The sequence below is a fragment of the Nelusetta ayraudi genome, unplaced genomic scaffold (assembly GCF_046127955.1).
Source record: "Nelusetta ayraudi isolate G7.1 ecotype Tasmania unplaced genomic scaffold, CSIRO-AGI_Nayr_v1 ptg000097l, whole genome shotgun sequence".
NCBI lineage: Eukaryota > Metazoa > Chordata > Actinopteri > Tetraodontiformes > Monacanthidae > Nelusetta > Nelusetta ayraudi.
This window is the reverse complement of record NW_027466147.1, coordinates 2,157,375-2,179,452: the sequence shown is the minus strand read 5'-3', so window position 1 is coordinate 2,179,452 and position 22,078 is coordinate 2,157,375. Positions and strand designations below refer to the sequence as shown.

The following is a 22,078-nucleotide window of genomic DNA, read 5'->3' as shown; positions in this document are numbered from 1 at the left end:
TCACGAGATTCCAAAAGACAGGAGTCAGGCAGGAGCCAGGGCTTTCAGACATGATTTATGGGGAGGCGCTTTTCTTCCCGCTGCAAGTGGCAGAAGATCTTTGAATTTAGGAAACGGCAAATTCAGGAACGGCTTTATTATCTGCCCTTTATGCTTTCAGGGTTAGGCATAATCACAACATGTAGTGATTCACTTTATGTTGACGAACCGACTAATTATATTTCAAAAGGTCACATCCAGAGTCCTTATCCAGCAGCTTCTGCTAATTGCAATATCCGACAGGATTCAGGCAACCCGAGTCAGTCCTGCTTCTGACTATTCAGGCTACCGATGGTTGTCTTGTTTTGATTTTTCTCGTTAAAAAAAAAAAAAAAAAAGCACTTTTCAATGTGAAACGGCGCCCAAGTGTAACTCGAACAGCATCCCAGCCACAGCTTGGATGTTGGAGGCAGCAGCTTCGCCGCAGTTCCTCAGTAGCTCATTTAGCCAGCTGTCCGAGATAATTTCCTGTCCGCGGGGAAGACAAATGCATCTTCTGGTGCCTGGGCTGCTATTGAGCTTTTTTCATTATCAAGCAGGACTTGTCCTAAAGAGGCCATATCCTGCTTGCCTGTCCAATAGGGCTGACTCCTTTATCTGATCACCCAGCGGGACCATTAACATTGTTTAGACAGAGCACATGTTTTCCAGGGTAATGGGTCAAAATAAATGTTCCGCCGGTTTAATTTCGAGACAGTGCACCCTGGAAGTGTCGCCTGCATGTTTTCGCGAAAGAGAAAAATCGCTGGAACTCATTCACTCCGAAGCCCACGCTGGCAAACGGCCATAAAAGTCTGGGCTAAGTTTGGGGTCGGTTTTCGGTGCAAAGTCAGCAGAATCCCGTCGCGTAAGTCGACACTTGGCAGATACGTGCGATGTTACGCAAGGGCCATATCGTGTGGTATCTCCAGAGTGGAGGCCAAGAGGTGATGGGCTTGCCAAGATGTGCCATTTGGGTGAACGAGGTCCGGAAGTGGGGTTTTGACTGGATGGAGGGGTAAGCTAAAAAAAAAAAAAAACGTTCTGAAAAAGACAGCTTCATGCGAGACATGTATAAATTTGAAAAGGTGTGGCAGACCAGAGCCTCCCGCTTGAGAAATGAGGCCCCGCAGCAGCAGGACACTGTTTTCTGCCTGATGGTGTGACACATTAGAATGTCTTGGCTGTTAAAACACAGGCGCAGCAGGTGCTGTTTGGCAGCCGCAAGTCGCCGACTTTGAAGGTAGTGACACTCGCGGCCGCGGCAGAGAAAACACTTTTGCGCGCTAATTAACTGAGGAGCAGCGCGTCGAGGGCTTTTAACAACCTCCGTGTCAGTCAAGGTTCACGTCGTTTTCGGGCGGCTGCCAACGTACGCTGGAGGACGGACTCGGTGCGGATTAAAACAATGGGGCAGCGCGGTACGGCAGCGTGGCCTCGGCTGAACCCAGGGGCGGCGGGATTTATTACGCTTTGATTGGCCCACAGCGACGAGCGAAGGTTTTTCATTCACAGCACGTTGATTTGGTTCGGTCTTCAGGTCTGTTGTTGTTTTATCGTTTTTCTTTCAAACACCAGGCTGGCGTGCCTGAGCAGATTAGCGGAAAGACGGGCGCTTGAAGCGTTGAAAGAATATCTCACCCAGGAATCATTTCATCCGCGTGGAAGTGAGAGTCAGAGATATCTTCCCCCCCCCCTCTGGTTTCAAGGAACTGAAACCACTGGTTCCTGGTCGAGCGGCCAATGTTGTGTGTTTTTCCACCACCCTTAAATCGCCTTCTCCTTCTTTGACAGCCTCGCTTTCAGCATTGAACGTACTTTCTCTCCCACTCTCTCCTTCCTCACGCCGCTGCCAGCCAACACTTGCCATCCAGGGGGGGGCAACAAACTTCTCAGAGAAAAAAAACAGGCCGCTCTGCCGTCAAGGTGAACGTGAACTTGATTGCGAGATGTGAAGTCGCTTGAGGGAATGCAGCCCCATACGAGACCAAGTTTGAGAGTTGTTTCGAGAAAGCATACAAGATCCCAAACCACTTCCGAGACAATCTGAGTCGGACGCCTCCATCTCCTGACCTGCCAATCACCAAAAAACACAAAAGACTCGCAAGAGACTTGGAGGAAAAGTTGAGGGAGGCGCAGTCACGTCCAGTCGCTTCCTCATCTTTTAGCTGTGTTATAAACCATGTGCTGGTGATGTTTCAACACCTTGGCTCTCTGACAACACACACACAGACTTTTATGATGCTTTTTGCATGTCTGACCCCCCCATCTCTTCAGCAGACTGGCAGACAGGGCTCGTTCGCGAGGGGCAACATCCACCCAGTCGGAGGAGTCGAAGCAAATCGCACCAACTTCGTGCGTTAATTGAATCCAAACCTCATGCAGATCCTACAAAGAGAGAGGCTGAGAGAGAACTTTGGACACCGAGGAGGAAGAGGAGGGGGAGGCTTCGCCTAATGGTGGACCTCGTTACCCCCCAAGAACATTCCAGCCGGATGGGGAACGAAGAAGCGGTGTTGGCCAGAGAGAAACAACGGCACTACAACAAGACGAGACAGGCAGACAGGCGGCTGCCGGAGCCGCGTCGCCCGGCTCGGCTAGCCGTGTGCATCCCGGCTAGCAGCATCGAAGCTTCCCTTCCCGACGCACGTTTACCCGCGGTGAAATCCCCCCCGATCCCCGGTGTGTGCGTGTGCGTGTGTGTCTGTGTGACTGCAGGGCCCGGCGGCGCCATATACCAGCACACAGACACACACACAGACACACACACACACAGACAGACACACACACACACAACACGTATAGCATGCCCCCGTAGCACCAGGCGGAAAGAGACGTGCGAGAAAACCGAGCAGGAGGAGGTGGAGGTGGGGGCACGAACCGGGACAAGAGCCGGAGACAAGAGCCGTCGAGGTCGGACCGTGGTCCGGGTGGGCCGACGAAGAGGAGTTCGGGGCGAACTAACCTGTTCGGGAGCGGCGCAGTCCGCTGGATATCGGGGATGAATCCGAGTTAAAATCCACTATCGGTAAAACAAAGAGGCGAAAATGACCGAGCGGCCGCGGAACAGGCCGAAACAGCGCTCCTTGTGTGCCGCGATGCGCATGCGCACAGGCATCGCCGGAGGTGGCAGTGGTGGGAGTTTTTGTGTGTGTGTGTGTGTGTGTGTGTGTGTGTGTGTGTGTGTGTGCGTGCGTGTGTGTGTGTGCGTGCGTGCGTGTGTGTGTCCGGGGGGGGGGAGCGAGTGCGATTGATAATTCCTTGCATCGATTTGCTGACTGTCATTTATTATTAATTTACAGGAAATCGTATGAAGTCTTTCTCCAATTCTATGGAAGAAGAGTCAGCGTGATAAACAGATTTACTACCCTGTGTCCCAACAAATAGGATCAACATATATGATTGAATTGTTACTGGGACAGACAGGCCGGCTGTTGACTTCAAAATCAAGTGAGGAAAAGGAAACAATAAATATTACGTTTTATTATTATTACCTGCCCGTGAGAGACATACTGAATCAAGGACATTATTCACTAGATGCACTTTTAGTGAAATTGATTAATTTTATTTATCTATTTCAAATGATTATTTTGCACAGCTGAATGGGAGTTTGTTTTGTTTTGTTTTTTTTTTAAACCATAATGCAAATACTCTTGTGTCATTGGGTTTTCAATTTTTCACCCCTGTTGCGTCAAACGTTCTGTCCATCTCCCGCAATAATGCACTCTTCCTGACTTGCAGAATTGTCATTTTAAACAAAGATTCTGACCTGGCCACGTTCTATTCTGTTCTCTTCTTTTGTTTAAAGAGATTCTCACAGACACCATCCATCTTTGTCACTTCATTTTTAGTTTTTTTCTTTTAGTACCATATGAACTTTCTGCGTATTAATCACAATGTGTAACATTGTAGTTACTAACACACCAATACAGTCATTATTTCACTTAGTCTGGAGTACATAGTATTGCATGCAACGACTGTCAGAACTGGCACATCAGATAGACCTTCATACTACCCAAATATATTAATCAAATGTAAAATCATAATTCTCAAATGTAAAAAAACAAATAGAGCACAAACTTGTTACATTCAAGAAATAAGAGCCAAAAAATGACTTTGCCTACCTGACATGAATTCTTTGTCTCACACACAGGCATTTTCCTTGACATTTTATCTGTCTCTTATAAATATTGAACATCCAAACAATGTAATTTTATCAGATTTGAGAACCTCTCAAAATCTTGATTTGACGGTTCAAACGGAACAAGTGGAAAACCTCGCACTTAAAACGCTATCACTTTCCTAACTCTCGTGATTTAATCAAAGGGTTAACGACGCCGTGGAGTTTATTGTTTTGTTTCTCAGAGTGCAGTTAACGAGCTTAGAAATATGAAGAGCTCCCACTCTCTTACCGTTTCAGAAAGACGTGGTCAGCGGTCTTCTTCCTCCAGGAGAAGGCTCGGCTTTTAAAAGGCTTTATTCACTTTGACAGTAGCCAAAGTTCCACTTTAACACCAATATTTGAAAGATTAGAACAGCCAGTGCAAAGATTTGAACGTTATTCTTACAATTCTACAATTTCAGCACTCTGCAAATTTTTTTTATGTGTATTACACCACATTGACCTTGAGGTGTTTAATCGTGCACATTAACGCACTGTTTTTAAAAACTGATCTCTCTCTGTTTACGTAGCTGGACAGAAGCCAATCCTACTGATGAAACTTTGTCTTATCTTTTTGTTGTGTCAAATCTCGCCTCACCCGAGCCATCCTGTTCTGGATACTTCCGCGTGTGTTGATCTGTTAAAGGCTCTTGGGTGTTTAACATTAATATACACAGCAAGATAGTAATCCCCCCCCCAAAAAAAACCCAGATAAAGTAACACTTTTATCGATCACCAGGGGGAATTTCCAGAGTGGCATCAAGCACCCTGTAAATGTAATTAAACCCACCAGGGAAACACAGCATGCCAACTGGCTTCCTATCAATGAGAGGTAACATTAGATGCTTGTTACTGCCCACAGCCAGCTGCAAGTGGAGCAAAAAAAATATTCTTGTTCTGTTTTATTTCTTCTCCCTTCTTTTTGTCTTTAATATATTATTATATAATTTTTCACTGTCATGTAATCTTATTCTGTAATAACATAATTCTGTCGGTGTGTGCCTTTGTATTTATTATACTACTGGGATACTTGGAATGGTGAGATATCTTGTTCTTCTTCTTGCTCTTACTCAGTTGGTTCGGTTTTTCCTGGCTGGCCGTGGCTCCCCCTTGCACACCTGGCCTGCTGACATCGTCAGCACACCTGTCCAACATTAACTCCAATCATTGCCAGCATAAAAGCCTTGTCTACTAGCGTGTCGTCTCATTCTTTGTCGTCACTGAGCAGGCTCTGGGCCCTGGCAGCTATTTAGCTGCCTGCTTGTTTGCGCCTTTTGATGACGTTTCTGGATTTTTGGATTCAGCTTTTGCAACGCTGACTTTGCCCACTGCTGCCTTTGATTAAAAAAAAAAAAATTCTAATACACTGCCATTTGTCTCTAGCTTAATATCATCCTTCAGCCCACGTTCTTGTCACCTTTTCCCCGAGACAATTTTGCTCGAGCCATCCCCCATCATGGATGAGTTCGGTTGTGTGTTCGCAAGTGTTTTTCCCCTTCTTTGTAATACGCAGTGTTATCACTTTGGTCTGTGTAGTGCTTCCATCTGTTTGCTCTGGGCAAGGAGAAAATGTACAACCAACATGGTTTGCTTCCATTGAAAAGGAACAGGTACACAAGGTGAATTCCGATAAGAACATTTAGGGATGATAATACGTGAGATAAGACGATCACTTTCTTATTAGGTCTAACCGAATCAGGAATTGGACCATGTGGGTTCATTTAAAAGGGAATTTTGGAAAAGTAAAGTCAGATTTCGACCAAAAAAAAAAAAGCAGCTTAATTACTTGAAATAATGTTTGAAGGAGTGGCTCTTCGCCTCCATAGAAGATCTTTGGTACAGTACAAGCAGACTCCCGGCGGCTGCGGATAACCTCAAACTCACGGGGTTGAGGGCGTGTTTTCTCGCCCTCTCTGAACTGATTCCCAGCTTCTTTCTCAACTCGACAGTCGTCCGCAACGACTTAAAAACAGAAGCGACAATGGACGCGAACCTGTGAACTCCAGGGCTGACTGGCGTTTTTTATTTATTTATTTCTTCTTCTTCTTCTTTTTTTTTTACTTTCCAAATGAACTTCGCCATGCCGCGAATATCTGTGCGGTGTTAGCCGCTTGTTAGCTTTTAGCTTCCCGCACCGGCTTGGGCGACAATAAACACACCCCGGTGCCAGGCGCCGATGGGATGGAGGACGATGGCCGTGTCACCGCTCCCTCCTCGGAGGTTCCGGAGCCGCCGAACCCCGAGGCGAAGACGGTGGTGCGGTACAAGGTGTACAAGAGGAGGTGGTTCGCCCTGCTGGTGCTGTGTCTGCTCAACTGCTCCAACGCCATGGTGAGCGAGCCGAGTAGTGAACGAAAAGCCGGTGGGAAACTCCCGCAACAAGGAAGCGATCAAGTGGGTTCGAGAGTTTCCACCACCGTGGATAATTGTAATAAAACGAGAATTGTTCAGCCGTTGCTGGGATAAATATTTATATTTTATATATTTGGAAAGAGTCTGCAAATAGTTTTGTTTGCAAAACAAATTATAACAACAGCAGAACTCGAAAGAATAAATCTTCAAAAGAAACCCAACCACCCTTCAGTCTAACTTGTTTGCTTATACCCTACACTTACAACGCTGATTAAATCATAAATTAATAAAATACAAAAGTGGAATCATAGTTGACGACATAAACAAAAGCTGCCACAAAACCCTTAAACACTAAAAAAAATAAAAGTCTGCCGTGTGTTCTTGGAAGCATCATTGCCTCCTAATCACAACGACGTCCACACAGTCATATGCAATATAACGTTTACTTAGTCACCTACTATTGTTTGCAATAAGCTCTTGAGAGCCCTTTACGAACACTGATGGAATTATTATCGTCCATGAGAGTTGTTTTACCTTTTGGTGAGACATTCAGCCCAGCCAAAGGTAAACTGCGGCCCTTTGAGCTTTTTAATCCGGCCGGGGCAAACTTGGAAGAATTCATATTAATAGTAGTAAGTAAGTCATAAAATAGCTGTGTTAGATAAAAATGAAAAATACACAGCCCATGATATATTATTCTCTCCTCACGAGGTGGGTCACCAACACCACTCCATCCATCTGCTGCTGTCCGGCTCCCTCTGTCAAAATTTCTCGAACCCATTGTGGCCCCCACCAGTCTAAAAGTTTCCCCACCCCTGGTCTGGCCGGTAAACACTCGCTGTATGTGTCGTAAAAACCTGTTATGGATCCCTGGGGGATGCTGTCATTGTGAAGCGGAGTGTGCCTGCGGCTAACTGCTCCCCCCTCACCTAATTATGTGGAGGGGTAAGGAGGGTGGTGGTGGTGGGGAGCGGGGGGGGGGGGGGGGGGGTACTGTTCTTCACTGTGGGAGACAACGTTCCACTGCTCCCCCTTTTACAAATCATGTTCTGCTGGCTTTGAGTCACCCAAGAAGTGGCAAATAAAAACCATTTATTGAGGAATTTGCATGGAAAATGCTGAAACTATTACAGGGACTGTCGGTCACTGTCATTATTTTAAGTTACATAAATGCACCTTTAATGTCTTAAATGTGTTTTGTTTTATGTGTTATTACTTGTGTCTCTTGTTGCAAGATTGTGTTCACATTTCTACATCTTTTTTTAATTTTTTTATTATTAACTTTGTGGTTCAGTGTGGCGTGTTTGCAGAGTCAATTTCTGTGGGTCTTTACTGACACGTGAACTGATGAATTCAGCTGATTCAGTCACTTTATGTTTAAGCTGCAGAGGGTTTTTTTTTTGTTCCCCTCTAAACTGAAACGTTTTTTTTTTTTTTTTTTCTTTTCTCAAAGGGTCACGAGAGGAAGCTGATCTGTGCAGAGTGCCGCCCAAGCAGCTTTGCAAAGTCTGAAAACGTCTTTCACAGTTTAACTTTCACAGTTTGATTACGTGGACTTTGCCGCCAGATCAGAGTGTTACAGTCGTTTTTTGTCACCCTTGTAAAATGCAAGACCAGGAAAGAGCATTTAAAGTGAGCCAGTCAGGTTGGTTATTAGAAGCAGGTTGCCAAGCTATTGTGGACTCAACCCACCCTGTTCCTGAACACAGCTGATCTCATTTTTCAAAGTTTGACGCTGTCAGGACCTTTGCACCTCGCCACTAATCCCCCCTCCCTCCCCCTCCTGCAGCCTTTGGTGTTGTTATCTTTGAGGTCATCGGATCAGCAACATCAGTAAATATCCAGTTTGAGCTCCATTTCTGAAAACATTTTTTTTTTTCTGTCTAGTGCTTCAGTTTTGTCTGCTATTGCTGCCAGACTAAAAAGGAGGTTCAGAATCACAGAATTACGTGAAAGTTTCGCGTTATTTAGGTGATAATTTTCTATGATTTTACGAGATGATTTTCATGCTTATACACGAAACTCACACATCGCATCATTTTGTGATGGCGAAATGCACCATATCACATATTTACATGAAAAGTTTGACGTTTTTGCTGGATAAATTCCCCAGGAGCAGCAGCAGATGGACAGAGTGTTTTGGTGACCCCACCTCATAGTAGAGAAAATATATCATGGGCGATGTAGAAAACATGCTTTAATGTCCATTGAAAATGAACAACAAAATCGTGCCGCCGCCACCCCCCCACCCCCTCCCTCCGCAGGTGTGGCTGACCTTTGCACCAGTAGCAGACCAGTCCTCCCAGTATCTCCACGTCGGCCTGCAGGAAGTCAACTGGTTGTCGCTGGTCTTCATGGTGGTGTCCATACCTGTCAGCTTCGTCACCACGTGGATGCTGGACACGCTGGGCCTGCGGATCACGGTACGCCACCGCTGCACGGCAACGTCCCGACGTGTCTGGCACATCGACCTTTGACCTCTGGGTTTGCCTTGCAGTTGATTCTGGGCTCGTGGCTCAACATGCTCGGCGCCGTGCTGCGCTTCTGCGGGACGCTGCTGGGCAGGAGCTACCTGTTCCCCGTGGTGATGCTGGGCCAGACCCTGGGCGCCCTGGCCCAGCCCCTCATCATTTTCACCCCCACAAAGCAGGTGGCGCTGTGGTTCCCCGACCACCAGCGCGCCACGGCCAACACCATCGCCACCATGTGTGAGTTTATCGTCATGGCAACAGGGAGGCAGGGCGAGGAAAGCTAATGCGTTTTGCCCAAAGACAACTTTGACTGCAGCTTCTAACATTTGTTCTGATTTGAATTGAAAATCTTCAGGAAAAAAAGGGATAAAGAAAATCGGATTATCAAGGGACTTTCTTTTTAAATGAAGTCATGAATAAATACAAAATAATTGTGATTCTTGTTCTCTGAAAATGAATTAGAGATCAGCGTCTTCCTCTCATGAACTTGCAATCGTGTCTCTGTCCAGACCTTGAATGTCTAGACCTCAATGAATCGCTCTGTGTCGCGTGACAGAATCTAAAAGGAAGTCATTCAGTCAGTTGTTTTTCGGTCCGTGCTGTTGCGTGCAGGGAGGAACTTGACTGGAGTTTAAAGAAGCACTTCTGCTGTTCAGCTGCAAAGCGCATTTAGACTTATTTTAGGATTTGGGAAGATCAAGTTTGTACAGGGGTGGCGCAGTGGTTCTCGTGGTTAGAAGGTCATGGGTTCGATTCCTGGTCTGGGAACTTTCTGTGTGGAGTTTGCATGCTCTCCCCGTGGCTTGCATGGGTTCCCTCCGAGTCCTCTGGCCAAAACACTCCAGAAAGCACGCGTGTGAGGAGAATCGGAAACTCTGAAGTGTCCGTCGGTGTGTGCGTTCGAGTGTGAACTCCTCTTTCCACGTGGCTCTATGTGTAGAACATGGTTGGGTGTGGATGGATGACGCCTGTGTGTTGTAAAACAACAGAAATGGCCGGAAGAAGGTGTAGATGGCTGCGAACAGATTGTCACGCTCGTTGTTTCACGCCTCTCCCTCCTCAGCCAATCCTCTGGGCATCCTGCTGGCCAACATCATCTCACCGGTCATAGTGAAAACATCCCAGCAGATCCCGACGCTGGTGAGTCGGATGAGTGCCGAGAGTTAATGGGCGACTACGTGAGCTGAGATGACGGAACTGCATCAACTTTGATTTTTCTTCCATCTTTCTTCTGTCCTCTCTATCAGCTGATTGTCTCCGCCATCCCGGCCTGTGTCACCTGTTTCCTGGCAACGGTGGGCATCAGGAGCAGCACCCCACCGACGCCGCCGTCCGCCAGCGCCGAGCTGTCCACTCCCGAGCCGTTCATCCAGGGGCTCAAACAGGTGAGGAGCCGGGGATGGAGGGAGAGTGAGATGTTTACCCGCATCAGGGCTCCGTAACCCGGGCAGAAAGTTGGGCAAATTAAAAGCATTGGTCCAAGGTCCAAGACAGTTTATTTAACATGAGCTGCATTTTTACATGACCGTTTTTTCGCAAAATAAAAGCGACGCTTTCTAAAGATTTCGACAAAGCGCGATTGTTATTTGCAGATGTTTCCATTAAATAGTGTGAAGTGTGTAATTCTGGTCAAATCTGGTGCCGCGAGAGCCCACTTTGAGGAGGATGTAGGAACAAAATCTCTTGGGTAAATCTACATTTTGATGTGAGAGAGCGTCAAAACCTCTGAGCCGTGTTTCCGTAACGTTCCCATGACGTCTTTTTATTGCCATATTTAGGTTTTGTGCAATTCCAGGGTCCATGGAAACGCGGCTACTATTGCATTTGCAAATAAACGGCGCTCGCTACAACTTTTGCTCCTTCTTGCCGACATCTGTTGTGTTTCTTGTCTTTGCACCCGTGCCGGCTGTCTGCAGCTGCTGAGGAACAAGGCCTACCTGGTGCTGCTGCTGTGCATGGGATCCGTCATCGCCACCTACACCTGCGTCTCCACGCTGCTGGAGCAGATCCTGTGCGTGCAGGGATATGACGACGTAAGAACACTGTGCTAAAAGGCAGAGATCGACTGAAATGATCTGACGTTGATCAGTGACACACGGTCACCTTGTAATAATGAGAAGAAGAAGAAGAAGAAGAAGGAGGAGGAGGAGGAGGAGGAGGAAAAATTTATGATTTGAACCTATTTTGGCTGCATGGAGATCTTTGCTGGAAATGCCTTGCAGGGCTTCGCCGGCATCTGCGGCGCCCTCTTCATCGTGTTTGGCATCGTGGGCGCCGGCGCTCTGGGCCTCATCGTGGACAAAACCAAGAAGTTCACCGAGGCCACGAAGATCAACATGTGCCTGACCGCCCTGGCCTCCATCGCCTTCGCAGTGGTGAGCGAGCGTGTCTTCCTCTCCTAGGAACCACATGGGTCGCCCGCAGTGTCATCTGACCCCACCCTCTGGTCCCGTGTCGCCAGGTGTCCATGCTGCAGCGGCAGAAAGCCGCCCTGATCGCCCTCAGCTCCCTCTTTGGCTTCTTCGGCTCCTCCTTCTACCCGGTTTCCATGGAGCTGTGTGTGGAGTGTTCCTACCCCGTGGGAGAGGCCACGTCCACGGGACTCATCTTCGTGTCGGGGTAACGACGTCTGACCGGTGCACACGATAGAGTGCCGTAGTCAAGACCGCCCCACCCGAGGCCGAGACAAGACCAAGACTTTTGTTGTTGTCTTGTTGTGCAGGCAGGTCCAGTCCGTCGTCTACGTCATGCTGCTCCAGGCTCTGACCACGCGGCTCACTGACGCGCCTCAGGCCACCTGCGGGGACGTCGTCCTCAGCTGGAGAGGTAGGTGGCGCCGCATCTTCAACGCAGTCCCATCTGCCGTGACCGGTTCACTTCACTGGGTTTTATTTCCAGATGAAACTTTCCCCACAGAGAACGATTCTTCTTTTTTTTTAAATCACGATGAAGCTCTGAATTTCCATTGTTAATCCACGATTACTCGCGTTTTGATTTGCATTCTTCAAATTGTCCATATTGATGTGAAGCAATTCCTATCAGAGTGTTGAACACAAAGAAAGAATTTCCTTTTTGTTTTTGTTTTTTCTCATTTGCTGGTAATGAATTTTATTTGGTGTTTTTTTTTTTTTTTTTTTTTATTATTGACAATTAGGATCAGACATTTAGAATCACACTTCTGATACATCAGTTAAGCATACATCTCATGTTGGCTGCCTGTCCCAAATGCCAAACTTTTTTCTCACAATATACAACAACACAAACATGAACACAGGGTGTTTTCTGTTAACATATTGCCGTTAAATAATAAACGTGTCCAGTTCGTCTTTGTATTCAGATCATAGAGAAATGAGAAGAAAGAAAAAATAAATAAGATTTTCCTTTTTGATAATAGCTTTGTGTGTGTGGCCCTGTGTCCGCTCCTCTCCACCCTCAGTGCCGGTGCTGGTGCTGGCCGGACTCTTCACCCTCTCCACCTGCGTCTTCGTCATCTGCTTCCGCACGCGCTACAGGCGGCTGGAGGCCGAGGAGCGCGCCGTCTACGGGCAGCAGCCCGGCGGCAGGACGAGCACGGAGGAGGAGGACAAGGACAAGTGAGAACCGGGAGGCGCAGGAAGTGCAAGGAAGGTGACCTCTGACCTCTGGGGTTTTCGGGTCCGAAGACGGTCTCGTCTGTCGATCCTCGATACCCGTGTGCCTTTACTTTTGTTCCCTGCATCGCAAACGGCTCACATTCCACATTCAGTACTGATACTTAGACGTCCGATGGCGGTTTCTGCACTTTGTCCTTGTCAGGATACGGTTTTATCGCAACACACTGATGCGTGGGTGAGCATTTCAACTCCTTCCTCCTCAGGTTTGTCATCGTTCTCTGAAAGATCTCACACTACCTAAAGTTTGACGGGCTAAGCTTTTCCCACTGTGGTACCTCTGGTAGTTTAATACCTCGACTGTTGAGCGGCGGGAGGAGTTCCGCCTCCAACAAACAAGCGTTCAACCTCTTCTGAAGGGCTCTGTTTGCAGAAGAGCTGTGCAACAGACACGAGTTGGGTTGACAACGAGCGGTTTCGGGAGGATTTATGAGTCATTTTTTTTTAATCTCACGGAAATACGGGACAAAGCAACCCTAATGATGAGTACGGTACTCTTTAAAGTGGCTTACTAAGCTGTCAGTCTTTTTTTTTTTTTTTTAACATTGTTATTACTATCGCTAACAGCTGGATGTCTGTGAAGGTTCTCAGTCATCCAGGGTGAAGTTGATCTTGAAGTCTAGTCCACTGCTACAACTGAATGTCTTTTTAAAAACAACCTCATTTATGATTGTCTGCATTACGTTATAACAGTAATTAACTCCTTTTAAAATGCCAGGACCAATTATTTAACTGCTTTTCATGAACTCTTTTTCTAGCATGCTGGTTTTAATCCGTAACTTGAATGGTGAGCAAAGCTTGTGTCTGAAGCCAGAAACACACTTGATCATTTCCTCAAATGCACACAAATCAGGAGGCTTTTTTTTTTTCATTATTATTTTCTTGTTCATTCCTGAAATTTTTGGAACATCTGAGATATTAATGCCAAGTTTTGATGCGGTGTAAATGACTTAAAGTGGTGATTAAATCATTTTATTATCAATGGTTATCTTTCTTTCAGCTCTTTCCCGACATGAACAGTTGATAGGAAATGCAACTTCACTGCAGCGTACATGTGCTCCTTTGATTTACTGTTGTTATACCCAGTTTTAAAACCGCGTTGAGTTGAATGTGTTTATAGAGAAACGACACGGACGGTCAGAAAGAGTCGTTCAATGTGATTTTATTTTTTTTTTGCAATTTCACATAAAACAAATATAAAAAGTAGAATGCTCTCTGGATTAACGACTCGCCCTCACCTGCTCTGCTCGGCAGTGATTCAACGGCTTTAAAAAGACTCATTTGTTGATGTGAACTCAGTCAATACGACAACAGAGGAGGAAAGAAAAACTACAGCAAGTAAAGCACAGATTTATCCAACAGAATCATCTGAATTAACTGTTTTTAAAAATGAGGCAATGCAGGCAAAAAAAAAAAAAGGTTGCAAATTAAAAAGGAGAGAAAACAAATTGCAACATGGGCATCCTTGATACAAGAGCTGGTAGTTCTGTGGCGATTCTGTGTACTGTATGTGTGTGTGTGTGTGTGTTTGCTCAGAGCTGGAGGGCACAGAACTGCTGGTACACGTTGAGGATGTGGTGATCCAGCTCGGCTGTGAACAGCAGGTTCTCCAGCGTCCCCATGTACTGCTGGATGGTCACATGGTGCTGTGGGATGGTAGGAGAGACGTTCCAGTCAAGTGTGTGTTTAAAGGTAAGGTAAAGTGTGTAACGTTTGGAGATTTTGAGGAAGAAACGGCGACATCAAGTGGTTTTATTTCAGATTACAGCATCTTGCACTGGACCTTTAAAACCGTCTCTGTGCGTGTGTGTGTGTGTGTGTGTGTGTGTGTGTGTGCGCGTCTTACCATGAGGAAGATCTGCTGCAGCCGCTCGATGCAGTTCTTGTACCAGGGCGTGCTGATGTCCACGCTGCCGGTCTCGCAGCGCACCAGGTGTTCCGTCAGCAGCATGATGAAGCGCTGCAGCCAGAAAGAGGTGCAGAGTGAGACTGGAGGAGCAGCACGGTGCTTTTAACTCAGCTCCATCTGTTAACACTTGAGGCTGAACATCTGAAGCAGCACACTGTGTGTGTGTGTGTGCGCGTGTGTGCGCGCGTGTGCGCGTGTGTGCGTGTGTGTAGCACTGTGACTAGTGAGACGCATTCTGAACATGGATGCATTATAAGAAGCGAATACCAGGCTGGCAACACGGTAGTGTGGGTTTTTTTTTCTCTCCGGTGGCCACTTACAGTACTGCAGCCAACATTTTCCCATAGACCGCCATATAAAAATAAATGCCTGCAAAACGGCTGACAGGACGAGTGCGACCTGCGAAGTAAATCTTTCTACTGTTATAAAAGGTTCTATTATATCTCATATTGGCAGCCAGTGAAATGAATGGGCAGCCATGTTGGGGGGTTTGGTTCCACATCTAAAAGCTGCGTGGAAATGCGCTCGGTACCTGGAAGATGACCAGGAAGAGGTTCTTCTGCTCGCTCTGGGCCGACTCCACCTTCTCCTGTAGCCTCTCGATCTGCTCCTCCAGCTGGCCTTCCTCGTCCTCGCTGGCCTTGTCCATGTCCTCGTCGTCGCCGCTGTCCCTCTGACGGGGGTCACGAGAAAATCGCGTCACCACAACCCAGCGAGCGTGTCGCTTCAACCGGACCTCGATGAGGCGGCCTGCGCCGGACCCCCAAAAACTTGCTTTATGTGCGTGTTGGATTTGACTGTGAAACGTCGACGCGACGTATCCGCTTCAACGCTGTTCAGTTCGGCCGTCACAATAAAGCAGATTTCACTTTAAAATCTGAAACTGTGAGGAACAAAATGCAGGCAAACTTTAAATACCTGCATTTTGTATCAGACCGGCAGTTACACACAGCGATACTTCAGACCTCCTGGACTGTCAAACTACCTCCTGGGCTGTCGCGCGGTCTGAACTGATTGAGCCGCCGCGCTAGAACGCGCCGGGTGTGAGAGGGTGCGGAGCGGTTTGGGTACCGCAGACACTCCAGGTGTGAAGTGGGGTTTCACCTTCTTGTGCTGCTGTTTCTCCAGCTTGTCTTTGGCTCCCTCCAACTCCTGCTGGATCTTCTGCACGTGTTTGTCCATCTTGCGGATGGTGGAGTGCAGGATCTCCCAGGTGAAGAGTCTGGCCGAGCGAGGGGGAGGGAACGAGAACAACAGGTTTTTGAGGTGAGGAAGATCAGTCCCGAGTTTACCCGGGGAACCCCCGTCACCCCCGGTCCGACCCGCACCTGGTGAACTCGTGGGCCATGTCCTGAGAGAAGAGCCAGTTGGCGACGGCGGCGCAGTCGACGATCTGCGTGCGAATCATCTTGTCCACCAGCACGGCGATCATCTGAGGAGGAGCGGCAGCAGAAAATCATTCGCTGGGAGCGGAGACCTGGGGTGGGAATCGCTGCCTACCTGACCATTCAATTCCATTCCCATTCAGAGGGCTATGTTTCAATTAATCGCGATATAGATATGTATATATACACGCACGCACGCACACTGTGACTTTTGTCAAGTTTCTTTTCCCCCTCAACCTCGTAAAAGCCAAAATGCTGCCATACGCTGGCGAGTAAAAAAAATAATTGTTTTATTTGTGAATCAATTCATAGTTGGCAATATCATATTTGCGATTAATCTAACAATCGTTTTTCCCCGACCCCTAACGAAGATGGTGCAGTCACACCACCGTCTTCCCTCCTGCTGAGCACAGAGGGTTTGTGCTGCTGCGGTTCCGTACCTGCGGGTGGTTCCTCCACACGTCGTACACCACCTTCAGGATGTGCAGTTTGCCCTCGTCGCTCTCCGTCAGGCTCTTCAGGATCTCGTGAAACCTGGCCAGGTGGAGAGCAAAGCGAGTTTGAGCTTCATCGACTGTGCTTTTTATTATCTTTTGCTCAAAAAAACCAAATACGATCACTGAAGTCGCGTGACTGCTTTGACTCGGGTGGGCTGCACCTACTTTGCGAGGGCGCTGAACGAGTGGCTGAAGGACTTTGCGGCCAAGTGGAGGAGAGTCTGCAGGAAGACGTCGACCTTCAGCGGGTTGAAGCTTTCGCCCTCATCTGCAGACGGAGTGACAGAGGGTTGGTCAGACACGGCGGCGGTGCATCCATGGTAACGCTGTGCTGTGGGAAGCGGCGAGTGGCGGGAAACTGACCGTCGTCGTCGTCTTGGTTGGGGTTGGGCACCTCTTTGAGGATGGCCAGGATCTCCTCGTTGGACGCTCTGTTCTTGATGGCGTTGCTCACCGTGACGGAGGTGGGGTAGCCCGGTAACGAAGCTGGAAAGCGACAGAGGAAGTGCGTTTTGAGGACGTCCTCCTCGCGCCTCATTTAACGGCTCGTTCTTTCCCCGCGACACCACGTATGGACTTACAAGCGCTCTCGTCCAGGTACTTGAAGATGAAGATGGGCTCAGCTGGGATGAGCCCTGAGAAGGTTGGAGGAACGATGTCGACGATCCGCTGGTGGTACGAGAGCCTGGAGTGGAAGAAGAAGCCAAAGATGACAATTCAGGGGTCGGGAAGGAGACAAAGAGAGAAAAACGTACAAACACACTCTGGGATCGAGGATTTGCTCCCACAGTGTTTCAGCGCATCTAAAAATATTTCAACAGAGTTCTGGTACCTCATGCATTTTTCCAGAACCTCTTTGACAAACTTGGGTTTGGGCTTCTCTGGATCCACGGCCAAACAGTCAGACCTGGGGGAGGGGCGGGGGCAGACAAGTGACACAGTCAGCCGGGGCGGAGACACAAAATGAAACTCCTCTGCCCTGGGCGCCCTGCCGCGGTTCCTCACCAGTCATCCCAGCTCCACCGGAACTGGAAGTTGCTCAAGTGGTGAGCAAACCAGTTGCTCAGTCTGGAGACAAAGTGGGAGGAAGACATTTGCTTTTGTTACCACCGAACCGTAATCAAGACGGTCCACTGGCCCAGTTTCTGAGGGAGCGATGCGACGTTACCTGTCTATGCAGCTGGTGTTCATGGTGTCCAGCCTCATGTACAACATCTCTGTGGCTTGGGCCAACTGACGGTCAGTGTTAAAGAACAACAACTGGAAACAGCAGACAGGCGTGTGCATTTCACGTCCACATGTGATGGAAAATGAATCCCTGTAAACACTGAAATGAACCCAATGAACCTGGGCAAAGTCCAGCGCACTGCACCTTCTGAGTCCCATAGCATAATAACGTGCGACCACATGGTCGCGCCAGAGCTGCGCCAAAGCAGCTGAAAACGAACCCACGCACTGCTTTTTTTTTTTTTGGTCACGTGTCAACAGGACCACGCAGTGAAGGATACGACTTGGGGCAGCGAGCCCGGCTGCAGCTTGCAGAGCTCGATGAGCAGAGCCGTGTACATGACGTCGATCTGAGGCGGCGCCGGAAGCTGGAAGAGCTCTCCGAAGATCACCTGCGGCATGGGGGAGAGGAGGAGGACGTCTGAGTCTAGACCCGGGGTGGGCAAACTACGGCCAGGGGCCAAATGCAGCCCGTTAAGCATTTTAATCCGGCCAGCCAAACTTGAAGAAATTATATTAACAGTGAGTAAGTCATAAAATAGCTGTATTTCATCCATTCTTTCAGTGTTTTTAGAGTTATTTCATTTATTTTATTTTTTCATGACATAGATTATTATATAATTAAATATATTTATAACATTATTATTATAACAATTAGATTTTAATACTTAATTACTATTAATATAATTTCTTCAAAAGCTTAATGGGCCACATATGGGCCCCGGGCCGCAGTTTGCTCATGCCTGGTCTAGACAGACGCAGGTAGCTCGCGAAGCACTTTCCTACCTCCACGATGTGATAGTTGAGTGGAATCTTGTTCTTGCCGGGGTAGCTGAGCAGCTGCGCGGCGCTGGAGGGGGAGAGGAAGGGAGGAGATGTTGTCAGTGGAGACTTCAGGGGGTTACTTTGTTCACAGGCTTGGTGAACATCTGTTAAATCTTTCCAAACAGCCGCCCACCATGTTTTCCTCTCTTTCCAGTGAGTCTTGATGATGCAGTGCAGGTTCTCCTCAATGACGAACCTCTCCACAGAGTGACTGCCGGGCATCACGGGACCCTGAGGGCAGAAAGGAGGAAAGAAGTGAAAACTCTCGGCCGTGTCTCTTACATCACAAATGAAAAACAGGGATTTATTTGCGGAGCAGAAACGTTGAGGGCAACGCAAAATTTCTGGAAGACGCACCTCCGGAGCGTCGGTGTAGTCGAACATGCGGAAGACGACTCGGGGCATTGGGTACTGGGCGTCGGGCATGTGTCCCGGCGGGGTGAAGGGCGGCAAGTTGTGCTGCAGGGCCTCGCACAGCACGCTGTCGAAGGCGATGTAGGGGCGCAGGATGTGGCGCTCCTGCCAGCGGTCCTTCTTCAGCTTCTGGATCTGGGCCCACAGACAGTCCAGGTACTGGCAGGCGGGGAGGAGCGGAGAAGACTTTTGAGTTTCCTTTCAACTGTGTTATTTAGGGAATATTAATTCAATATTTAAGTCGTGAGAAATCTTTTTTAAGGTATTTAACTGTGAATTTTCGTGACCTTTAAGTGTTTTTGACGTTTTTTTCCCTCCCCTGTGGATTATTAATTAGTTAAAACCCAGGAGAGAATTTTGAAATTTTAGTTAAATTGAAAATACTGTTCAATGTCTGTCGCACTTTTTGAGCAGAATCTTCATTAAGAGCTCACTACATGAGACAAGGTTAGAAAAATGAATAAATAAATAAATAAATAAAATATTTTATTCCAACTTAATGGACAATCATAAAGTCTGTAGTTTAAACACAGAAGTCAAAATGTATGAGTGCAATATCTAGATTCAAATCTTAAGTATCAATCACATGCCGTCGCTGCACCCAATTCTCACCTCCTCTTGCTGGTGTGGCTTATCTGCTGTCCACACCTGCAACATGGGGACGTGCGTCTTCACTCGTCGCCTAACAGAAATCAAAACGTAAGGGGTAAGAAAAAAAAAAGCTTTTCAGCATGAAAGATATAGTGGAGCCTCTGCAACACGTAGAGTCGTGTGTAAAACGTAGATGTTCTCACTTGAGGTAGCCTTCCACTTGGCTGAGAAGTCGGTCCATCTCCACATCCTTCTTCTCGTAGAGCTCCTTTCCCACCCAGGGCAGACAAGACAAAACCACGTAGACAAACCAGTCCGACCGCACCTGATGACACAAACGGGAGTTCTAGGTTCAGGTGTTTAGGCCCAGACATTCAAATTTCAGTTCTAATTGTTTTAGCTATTTTAGAGTTTTAGTTTCAACATCGGAGCGGCCTTGAACCTCTGGTTCTCCGCATTCATTTAGGAAGGAAGGTAAATACAAGAGTCAGACCTACCTGAGGGACATCTTCCTCCTGAGTAACACTGATAAAGTTCTCGAACATGGCCACCATTGACGGAGCAGCGATCACGTGGCAATTGACCAAGTCGCACAGAAAACGCACCTACGACAGACGAGCAGGAATGAAGTCTCACTGTGCAGGAAACAGCAAAAAACGTTCAAACTGGCAGACGCGCTTCGTCTAAAATCAGCATACCAAGTAAACGGCTTCGTCATACAAGTTGTTTTTCAGAGTCTCCTTGAGCTGTCTGATCATGGCCTCCACAAACTCCCCTCCAAAGTTGTAGTTCCTGGCATTCAGCAGACCCACTAAGGTCGTGTACACGGTCAGCTTCTCTGGGAGGAGGCGGGCACTGGAATCCAACAGGCAAAAAATGAATAATACTGATGATGTGTGGCAAAAGGGGAATCATGCAGTGGTGAAGAGGAACAAGGTCAATCGACTTACACAGAACATAATATGCGCAAGATTTTGTTTTTGTAGTTTGGCAGGTCAGCCTCCAGGACACCGGCCAAACCCTCCAAGTTGCTCTCCAGCGAAGACGTACTCTGAGAAGAAGCATTTGTAATTTCAGGACGTGCAACAGCAGAAATAAAGCTCGGAGCCACTTGGATGACAGCTTCTTACCTTCTCACCAACACGACATATGAGCGACTCCAGGCGGTCCTCTATCTCGATGGGCTCTGAAGTTCTCCGTCTCTTGTGGGCTTGTCCCCCTGGCAGTGCAGACACAGAGTGAGAACAAACTCATGCATTGGTGCAGCCAATCTCCTGTAACACTATGCGTGAAAACATAGTGTAGAAAACATTGACGTCTGCAACATTTGAGGACCCTGCCCAGCAAAAGGCAAGCTTTACAACTTTCTACACCGCGGATACTGTAGATACTGCAGACATCAAATATATGTGCAAGATATGTGTAATTATGCAGTTAAAAAAAGAAAGAAGAGTAAAATAACTAAATATGCTTTTTAGGAAACGTGGCCATTTTGAGGAATTTCAATAAAACGTGTTTGAATTATTTTACACTTTTATTGTTTCCTACATAATTCCATGTGTGTTCATAAGTAGTGTTGATGCCTTCAGTGAGAAACTGCAATGTCAATAGTCATGAGAATCAAAGAAAAGACATTAAATTCACAGAGTGAGTCCAAACTTTAGACTGGTAGTGTATGAAGTATCTCCATATGCCTACATATTTGCATCAAACGCAGCATTTACAGACTGCTTCGACTAACAATCTGGGTAACATATGTAGTACACCTATAATGTATATATAATAGGCTCGTAAAGAAGTAAGTTTAGAGCAACATTATGTCTCGATAAGACATGGAATTCCAAGGTTGTAATCATGAATAACAATGGAAATGCCGACTTAATTCATCCTAGCAATTTGAATTCCGGGTTAGAGCCGATTTGGTCAGAAAAAAAAAAAAGTAGATCTTCAACCATGAGTGTGTGGATCACAACTGACTCCATTAAAACACGTTTCGTATTCATCTTTATTATCTTTAATTGTTGCCGCCCCCATGAGCACATGCTAAACCCTTTGGCTAACGATAAGAAATTAACACAAGTGTGCAAGTTTAAGAGTCGGTTTGTACAACATTTGTTTTAAATGTGAGCGTATATGTGAAGATATCGTATTTTTACAGTTTGGCACACGAAACGAGGCCGGCTTCCCATGAAAATAAATCAAGATTTTCCATGCAAAGCAACAGAAAAAAACAATATGAGAAACGCACGCTAAGCTTAGCTTAGCAACAGCACATCCGCCTATCAAACGAATTCAAAATCCGGCCTCTACTTACCATCGTTCTCGTCGCTGTGTCGCCTCCGGGACATTTTCACTAAATATATTTCCTCGACAACAAAACGGGCACCAAACAAAACAATAAACCAAGCCGGCGGCTCGAAGCCTGGATAACAGCGTCCGTGCGCTCCTAATTCAAGTCAAGTACTTCCGGGGTACTCAAGGGTCACCCCCAAAGCGTAACGCCTTTTTTCGTCCGACCGCCAATTTTCGAGTCGGCCGTTCCGACCATAGAAAAGGGAAATTCTCGTTTTTCTAACA

General features: G+C 47.2%; 3 protein-coding genes across 5 annotated transcripts in view; 1 reads left to right on the top strand and 2 right to left on the bottom strand.

The window, feature by feature from the left end:
- Positions 1 to 4,400, bottom strand: part of pcgf3 (polycomb group ring finger 3) — a 35,992-nt gene extending 31,592 nt beyond the window's left edge. Inside the window, exon 1 of one of the 2 annotated variants that reach the window (XM_076047992.1) lies at positions 4,143 to 4,400. The gene's annotated coding sequence lies outside the window, so the exon portion shown is untranslated. Of the gene's footprint in view, positions 1 to 2,983; positions 3,142 to 4,142 lie in introns of those variants that run through there. The other variant, XM_076047991.1, reaches the window with a different exon arrangement.
- Positions 4,401 to 6,112: 1,712 nt separating this feature from the next.
- slc49a3 (solute carrier family 49 member 3) lies at positions 6,113 to 13,635 on the top strand. Its single transcript, XM_076048045.1, has 10 exons — positions 6,113 to 6,511; positions 8,797 to 8,955; positions 9,030 to 9,240; positions 10,067 to 10,143; positions 10,251 to 10,388; positions 10,920 to 11,036; positions 11,226 to 11,378; positions 11,465 to 11,622; positions 11,726 to 11,829; positions 12,440 to 13,635. Exons 1-10 carry the CDS (start codon positions 6,362 to 6,364, stop codon positions 12,598 to 12,600), a joined length of 1,428 nt encoding a protein of 475 aa, XP_075904160.1. The 5' UTR covers positions 6,113 to 6,361; the 3' UTR covers positions 12,601 to 13,635.
- Positions 13,636 to 13,795: 160 nt separating this feature from the next.
- On the bottom strand, positions 13,796 to 21,983 carry ncbp1 (nuclear cap binding protein subunit 1). Of its 2 annotated transcripts, XM_076048042.1 has the most exons (23): positions 21,816 to 21,980; positions 20,632 to 20,720; positions 20,452 to 20,552; positions 20,200 to 20,356; positions 19,999 to 20,106; positions 19,705 to 19,826; positions 19,523 to 19,592; positions 18,854 to 19,069; positions 18,630 to 18,727; positions 18,458 to 18,521; positions 17,953 to 18,063; positions 17,613 to 17,677; positions 17,450 to 17,512; positions 17,277 to 17,351; positions 17,026 to 17,129; positions 16,808 to 16,930; positions 16,610 to 16,712; positions 16,388 to 16,481; positions 15,891 to 15,994; positions 15,667 to 15,784; positions 15,095 to 15,235; positions 14,500 to 14,613; positions 13,796 to 14,299 (listed from the first exon to the last, which is right to left on the bottom strand). In XM_076048042.1, exons 1-23 carry the CDS (start codon positions 21,847 to 21,849, stop codon positions 14,186 to 14,188), a joined length of 2,388 nt encoding a protein of 795 aa, XP_075904157.1. In that variant the 5' UTR covers positions 21,850 to 21,980; the 3' UTR covers positions 13,796 to 14,185. The 2 variants fall into 2 exon arrangements, with proteins under 2 accessions (XP_075904157.1, XP_075904159.1); XM_076048044.1 differs by lacking the exons at positions 13,796 to 14,299; positions 14,500 to 14,613; positions 15,095 to 15,235 and adding an exon at positions 15,490 to 15,519 and having other exon boundaries at positions 15,643 to 15,784; positions 21,816 to 21,983.
- Positions 21,984 to 22,078: the final 95 nt, after the last annotated feature.

Coding starts and splice junctions, on each gene's coding strand:
- ncbp1 (XM_076048042.1), bottom strand. CDS start 21,849: ATGTCCCGGAGGCGACACAGCGACGAGAACGATG. Junction 15,785..15,890: donor ATGGCCCACGAGTTCACCAG/GTGCGGGTCGGA, acceptor TCGCTCGGCCAG/ACTCTTCACCTGGGAGATCC. Junction 15,236..15,666: donor AGAAACAGCAGCACAAGAAG/GTGAAACCCCAC, acceptor GACCCCCGTCAG/AGGGACAGCGGCGACGACGA.
- slc49a3 (XM_076048045.1), top strand. CDS start 6,362: ATGGAGGACGATGGCCGTGTCACCGCTCCCTCCTCGGAGGTTCCGGAG. Junction 11,037..11,225: donor GCGTGCAGGGATATGACGAC/GTAAGAACACTG, acceptor AATGCCTTGCAG/GGCTTCGCCGGCATCTGCGG. Junction 11,379..11,464: donor CCTCCATCGCCTTCGCAGTG/GTGAGCGAGCGT, acceptor CCGTGTCGCCAG/GTGTCCATGCTGCAGCGGCA.